The sequence below is a fragment of the Anoplolepis gracilipes genome, chromosome 15 (genome assembly GCF_047496725.1).
Source record: "Anoplolepis gracilipes chromosome 15, ASM4749672v1, whole genome shotgun sequence".
In the NCBI taxonomy this organism is placed as follows: domain Eukaryota; kingdom Metazoa; phylum Arthropoda; class Insecta; order Hymenoptera; family Formicidae; genus Anoplolepis; species Anoplolepis gracilipes.
Genome location: NC_132984.1, coordinates 5,292,480 through 5,300,502, shown reverse-complemented (window position 1 = coordinate 5,300,502; position 8,023 = coordinate 5,292,480). Strand labels below are relative to the sequence as shown.

General features: G+C 28.0%; 1 protein-coding gene across 1 annotated transcript; it reads left to right on the top strand.

Moving 5' to 3' along the window:
- The first annotated feature begins 3,428 nt into the window (after positions 1 to 3,428).
- Positions 3,429 to 7,877, top strand: LOC140674047 (uncharacterized). Its single transcript, XM_072907383.1, has 9 exons — positions 3,429 to 3,473; positions 3,718 to 3,810; positions 5,031 to 5,114; positions 5,259 to 5,339; positions 5,514 to 5,597; positions 5,772 to 5,855; positions 6,028 to 6,108; positions 6,355 to 6,376; positions 7,395 to 7,877. The coding sequence occupies exons 2-9, from the start codon at positions 3,738 to 3,740 to the stop codon at positions 7,426 to 7,428; spliced, it is 543 nt and encodes a 180-aa protein (XP_072763484.1). The 5' UTR covers positions 3,429 to 3,473; positions 3,718 to 3,737; the 3' UTR covers positions 7,429 to 7,877.
- The last annotated feature ends 146 nt before the right edge of the window (positions 7,878 to 8,023 follow it).

Sequence of the window (8,023 nt, the reverse complement as noted above, 5' to 3'; positions counted from 1 at the left end):
GGATTGATCGATCATTCTGCGCCTCTTTCCGCGTGACGTGAAACTCGTCCCGAAATGAAGCCATTGTTCTCTCTCTCTACGAGCCGGGCTGGGAAGGCGCGGAAGGAGGGGGGGGGGGGATAAAATTCCCCGCGTATTCAAATTCGACCGCCGGCCGGCCGGCCGACTTTGTGTGGCCATTTTCGGGGGTTCTCCCATTTCGCGGGAGAATCCCTAATGAATGGAGCCCGGTCTTGTCTTTGTAAAATCCGTCCGTTTTAATTAAAGGATTCTATTCGTCTTAATCTCGGTAAATTACTTTTAAAATCCAAAATAGATTTTTCTCTCGTTCGTTTTTAATCGTTTATTCGGCCAAGAAGATAAATTTTTGTGAAATTCCAGGAAAATATAAAATAAAATCGAGAGTTTAAAAAAAAAAAAAAAAAAGAAAAATTTAAGCTCTCGGAAAAAAATCGAAATATTAAAATCTGCTAATCCGAAAAAAATTGGCGGATTATATTACATCATTATTATTATAAGTACGATTGTAATATATACATTTGTTTAACTCGAGCAGTCAAAGATGTGGGATTTTAAAAAGTCAAATGTCCGTGAACTTTCGCTTGATGAATTTTTTAGAGGTCGCAGTTTGGGTGTCGTGAATTTTTAACCTGATGTGGCCACAGACGGTCAACTTATGTATATATAATTTAAGTATATATATATATATATATATATAATATGTACATAAATTGATATACATATACATATATATATATATTTATTTATTTATTTTTTAAAGAATTTCAAGTATGATTTAACGACGCGCTTGATTTTTAATTGTCCATTAGAGCCACGTTTGCTCGCGTAAAATGCTTTTCACTTCTCTCTCTCTCTCTCTTTCTCTCCTATTCTCTCCACCCGTTTTGATATGCATTGCTGAAAATGAGAAGCATCGGGTTAACAAGTCTCGGCGCGTTACCTATCACTTTTATCCCACGCGATTTCGCGGCCCGATTAATCCACGGAATTTACAGGGTGTGCCGGAATCACGTTTTTCGTCTGTGGATTTTTCCTTTGCAAATTTCAGCCTGATTTTCATTAATCAAAAATATCGGGGCACCGAAAAATTAAACATGAAAGATTTTTTTCACGAGAATTAAAATTTACAAAAATTTAAACAAACAAAAAGAGAGAGAGAGAGAGAGAGAGAGGGAGAGCTTTATTCTCTTCGTTTAATTTAAAATTGGACAAATTTATTAATTCAACAGATTTTTAATTTGGAAAGCTAAAGAAATATTAAAAAAAATAAATAAATAAATAAAAAGAAATAAGTACAAATTTGTATAGCGGACAAATCTTGGGATCGATCAAGAAATTCGTGTGGTTCGATGAATCTCGGACACCTTGTATGCACGTCTCGGAAATAAATCTATCCATTTCATGCGAGAACCACGTAATTAGCGTGTCATCGTTTTTTTAAATTCCTGGAATAATAGCTGACAGACTGAGCGCGCGATATTATTCGATGCAAATCGCGTTTCTCGAATCACTTTCTGCAGAAAGCGCAACAAACGTATTGGCCTTTTAAACGAGCGTATTGTAATGCATTCGCTCGAGAGGTTCCTTTCATTACATTCATTTTTATTCATACACGTCATTCTATCGGGATCTTATATATATGCATTTTTATTATGCACCTTTGCTTTGATTTTTATTCAAAAAAAAAAAAAAAAATCAGATCGTCTCGATCATCCATCGACGAGCACGTCATCTCGTAGGATCCTTCCGACGATCCTGAGATCGCGACATCGACGCCATAATGGAAGTATCGTGTACGCCATTATTAAACGACGCCAAGTACAATATAAAAAAAAGTCAACTGATCGTAAGACTATATATTACATTTATGTACTATATAGTCTTACGATACAGCGTATATATTCATATTTCTTTTTCCGTGTCTTATGTCGACTTGGCGCTTCCAATTGCAGTCAATAGGAATAAAATCGGTGCAGTTTATCCCGAAAAGTGACAATATTTCTTAATTTCAGATGTCAGTCTTTTAGCAAAGTTTATTTACAAATTTTTCAATTTAAAAAATTTAATACTAAATTAATTAATATAAAAATGTTAATCAACTTAATAAAAAAACTCAAAGTATTCTAAAAATTTTTTAAACAAATTACGAGAATATAAGTTGTGCGAATATATTGATTTTTCACAATCGTTTTTCAAAGGTATATACAATATTATCATCTTTCGCGAAGTAATATCTTAATAATCGATGATCTCGTAAAATTGCATAATGTTACAACATAACGTTAAATTATGTCACGACGTGTAACGATGCATACTTATCCAATGTCCTTGCAACGTAAATACATTACGATTACTTTGCTCATATTCTTACGAGAAAAGATAAGAAAATACCGTTTATCGAAGAGATTATATATAATTATATATAATTGTACTATTTAATGAAACACTCATTTAAAAAATTCTTTAAAAAATATCTGTATATTTTATTTTTTATTTTCTGTCTGTATATTAAGTTCTATATTTGTACATTATTTCCTTAATTATTTTATATTATTTGAAGCCCGCTTAATCAATAAATATATCCTACATAAATGCACTTAATAATGAACATTTAAAATCAAACAAAAAGTTTGTAAACAGTATTATTAATTTATTTTTCAATTTGTCAACGTAAATAAACAAAGAGTACGAATACAGCATTAGTTAACGATAATTAGCGCTACATATTATATTGTTACGTGCGTACGATATGCGTATCGCCATATTTTTATCGTATAATTTCACAACATTGTGCAATTGTTTTAACTTGTACTTGTGGCGTCGCGATTGCTTCCGTTTTCCTTACATAAGTTCTTAAGTCATGTATGCAAAGTCCAGAACAAACTATCACTAGTAAAAAAATTCGTTGCGTTGAATATAAATTTAGATTTTCTGAGAAATAAATTTAGTCTTTTAATAAGGGATAAATTTATTCTTGATTTTTCTTTATTTTTAGAATCTTATTAATTTTTATAAATTTCATCTCTCTCTCTCTCTGGCATTTTAATATTACACAAGATATTAAAAATTTGTTTATCTTTTCTTTTTTTAAAACATTTTTTTCTTCGAGAAATAGATATAAAAAAAATTTAAAAATATGCAATAACATGAGGCAATAAATTTTGGAAGATTATTGAATTTGAAGTTTAAATGTGTGTGATGATACATAATTAATCAAATTTGAGTATCATTGTAGATTATAAAAGTTTTATACAAACTTGAACAGACACCTGGTACATTGTGTATTAAGTATAATAATTAAAAAAAAAAAAAAAAAAAAAAAAAAACGCTACTTTAGATATCTATTTTACATAATGCATCAATGACTCAACTATTAATTTCTTTATGCGAAGCTATATACGTTGTTAGTCTTCTTCGACTTATTATCGAAGACGAATTTGCTAGCTTACAAGGTGGAAAGTGCTTACTTCGCTCAGTCAAATTTAACGTGAATAAATTTTCTTCTTCTAACAAAAATTGCATAATTTTTTGCATTTACATTTTATTTATTATTTTTTCTAAAGAACATTTCTTTGTTGTCGTAAGAATTATACGTTTTTCACGTAGGTTTCGTGTAAAAGAAAGTTGCTCCTGTTCAACATCTTATTTTGCTAAATTTTACTCGCTTACTCTTTCATCAAGATTTCCCGTTGACAGATAATTATACCAATAGCAAGATGCGATTCTTAACCGTGATACTGTTTCTCTTCGCAATATTAGCGGTGATTAACGACGCAATTGCAAGAGATTGTAAGTATAAGAATACAACATATGTATATCTACAAATATTAATATTCCCTTGGAACTTTTTACGCAAAAATTGTGATATTAGAATTATTTCGTTTTATTGACAATTAAAAAATGCATATCTTGAAGATTTTTGAAAAGAGGATTATTCAAAAATATTCATATTTAAAAGTAGATCTATAGGTTTGAGATGTTTGCTGGTTGTACTCGCGATTGAAAAAAAAATTTATTTAAATATTTAAATATATAAATTTATTTAAATAAAAAATTAAAATTGAAATTGAAAAAATAATAAATATTTTTCTTTAAAATATATAAGTATAATAGTAGTATCTGTTTATCTTTTCTGTTTTTATTTAAAATTGATTCAAAAGCTTTCTTCTTCTAATTATTTTTTTTATTGGCAGTTAAAAAAATGCATACTTTGAAGATTTGTGAAAAGAAGATTATTCAAAAATATTCATATTTAAAAGTAGATTATACGTTTGAGATGTTTACTAGTTTTACCCGCGATTAAAAAAAAATTTATTTAAATATATAAATTTATGTAAATAAGAAATTTAAATTTAAATTTAAAAAATAAATATTTTTTTTTAAATATATAAGTAGTATAGTTTTACCTTTTCTATTTTTATTTAAAAATCTTTGAAAACTTTCTTTTCTTGTAATTTGCTAAATTTTACATTCTCTCTTATGTTTATATAATTATTTATTTCAAATAATACTTTTTCTGACTTTATTGCTTCAAAATGTACAGCAGCATATTTTAAACGTGACGTTGACGAATTGCGAACTTTTTGAAATAGTAAGGCAAAGCTTGTCTCGTATTCTAAACACGATAGATCGATTTTCTGTATGTATAACGCACTGACAAAGACGGATCTTTAAGATCAACGGGATTATTGAGATTTAATTTATTATATATAGTGTCGAAATGGGATGTGCGTGAGTGCTCTTCACATATGAAAATTGCGTATATAGTTCCATTGATATTTTGAAGCTTTATTTTAATGCTAATGAAATATGTGTAATGCACGATGTCTATCCGAGCTGCCAGTGTAAAAATGGATATAAAAGAAATAAATCAAATATAATTTGTATAGAAGACAAAACAAGTAAATATTAAGTAAATCAATGTTATAGGTATTATTTTAAGTAAACTAGTATTATAATATTATACATATTATTTTTTAATAATTCTTAATTATTAAATTTATTTAAAGACGATTGCAGTCAAATTACTTGCGGATATCGCCAAATTTGTCAAATAGAGAATGACCAACCGAAATGCGTAAAAGAGCCTACAGGTGTGTAAATGTAAAGCTGAATACATAAGAAAAACGTACGGTAGCGTGGGGGTAAAAAATATAATAATTTAAGCCTTATCATAAACGCATTGTTTTCTCGAGTATTATTTTTTAATAATTCTTAATTATTAAATTTATTTAAAGATTGCAGTAATATTACTTGCGGATATAATCAAAGTTGTAAACTAGTGAATAACCGACCGACATGCGTGGAAAGGTCTTCAGGTACGTAAATGCAAAAGATGAATACATAAGAGGAACGTACGGTAGCGTGTGTGAAAAAGCAAGATAGCATGCGAAAAAAAAAAGACATAATAATTTAAGCCTTGCTTATCGAAAACGCATTGTTTTCTTGAGTATTATTTTTTAATAATTCTTAATTATTAAATTTATTTAAAGACGATTGCAGTAAAACTACTTGCGGATATAATCAAATTTGTAAACTAGTGAATAACCGACCGACATGCGTGGAAAAGTCTTCAGGTATGTAAATGCAAAAGATGAATACATAAGAGGAACGTACGGTAGCGTGTGTGAAAAAGCAAGATAGCATGCGAAAAAAAAAAGACATAATAATTTAAGCTTTGCTTATCGAAAACGCATTGTTTTCTTGAGTATTATTTTTTAATAATTCTTAATTATTAAATTTATTTAAAGACGATTGCAGTAAAACTACTTGCGGATATAATCAAATTTGTAAACTAGTGAATAACCGACCGACATGCGTGGAAAAGTCTTCAGGTATGTAAATGCAAAAGATGAATACATAAGAGGAACATACGGTAGCGTGTGAAAAAGCAAGATAGCATGCGAAAAAAAAAAGACATAATAATTTAAGCCTCGCTTATCGAAAACGCATTGTTTTCTTGAGTATTATTTTTTAATAATCCTTAATTGTTAAATTTATTTAAAGATTGCACTAAAATTAATTGCGGATATGAACAAAGATGTGAAATACACGACGACAAACCGACATGCGTGGAAGACTCTTCAGGTATGTAAATGCAAAAGATGAATACATAAGAAAAACGTACGGTAGCGTGTGTGAAAAAGCAAGATAGCATGCGAAAAAAGAAAGATATAATAATTTAAGCCTTGCTTATCGAAAACGCATTGTTTCCTTGAATTTCTAATCCAAGGATGTATTTGCTCGAGTCGATGTTGATCTCTTTGGCATGTTTTTTATTGCTTTTTATTCATAGCTTTCAGTTTGTCAACATTTTCATATTTCTCCTTCCAGGCATTTTTCCTCACATAAGTCAGTAAGTAGAATATTTGGACACCATTCATGTATCTTAAATTATTATTGTATTATATTTTAATTATTTTCTTATTATAGAAAAAGAGAATTCATGAACTTTTTTATTAAATTAATCTTATGATATTTAACACTTTATTTTAGAGACTTATAAAAAATATATACATTTTTACTATATTTATATAAATATTACATATAATATATATTATATTGCAAAGATATTTGAATGCTTTAGAAAAGTATATTTTAATATATTATTTCTTTGTACGCGTTTTTAATATATTATTTAAATTTCCAATGTGTGGAGCAGTTTTGTCCAGAATATGTTCTTAAACGTATTAACACACACATATTCATTAGATGAATTAAATCTTTTAAAAACATTCAAGACATGAGTGTAGGCAGACTGCTGTCATTCCTTCTACTTTTTAAATTCTTCTCTTGAACACGTCTAGAAATGTAAGATAAATTCTATAGTTTAATTCAACCCGCAGATTTTTTATGATTCAAATCTGCATAAAGATGGAAGTGAAAAATGTAACATTCTTTTCTCTCTTTCAGAAAGACAAATAGATATTTAATTATTACATAAATTATGATTTGGAACTTAATTTTGATACAAAAGAAAGAATTCGCAAAATACTGATGAATATTTTACTATACAAATAAGAATTAAAAAGATTGCAAATTAAACATATATTGTAAATTAAATTTTATTAAATTAAATTTATATTTTTAATATAAATGTGTTTATTTAGTTTATTTGCAATTTTTTAAATTTTATTTATTAAAAATAAAAATAGAATAAAATTTTATTTAGTAAAAAATAAAATCAAGTTAACACGAATTACATATATAATATTATTAATTAAAATTAAATTTTTTTTATTTTTTAGAAATATAAGTTAAATTTTATGGTAATGTTAATTCAAGTTGTAAATAGGAGTGATTTTTTTTTGAAAACATTTTTGTGTCGACATAAACTAAAATTACATGAAGATTCAACGTTTTAAATGTTTCAGAATGGTGAATGGGATCTATCACTTCTTTATATAGGTGTCTAAAAGTGTAAGCGCCACAATATTAACCAGCAGTAGTCATTTACGACAAGAACTTTTGTTATACCGAGCACGAAAACGGTTCATCCGTTTGTCCTTAACAGTCTAAAATATTGCAAGTCGAAATGCACGAGCAGAATACGCACCCCGTTACGAAGACTAGTATTAGAGATTCTGGTGTTGATTTGCCAATTCATGTCACATTTACGAAGCAGCTTACGTTATCAGTTCACGTAATTTCACAGAGGACGATTCTACACGTGACAGAATGCGTGACGTTAAATTATAAAGAAATCGCCACATGTACGAATTATGTCAGTGCATTCAATATTCAACGTCATTAACATAATGTGGCGTTTTTCGGAAAAAGGAAGATTTACTTATAAAATTATTATAAAAATAAGAGTTATACAACATAAATTAATGCAAAGATAAAAAATATTTAGTCGAAAAAAAACATGTGTAATACATATATTAAATCCTTTTCATCCCTCTTGGTTTTTATCAAAATAATTAAGTCTAATGTCTTTTGCTAATTAATAATTTATTATATAACACAATATTACAATTAAATTATTTTATAATATAATATT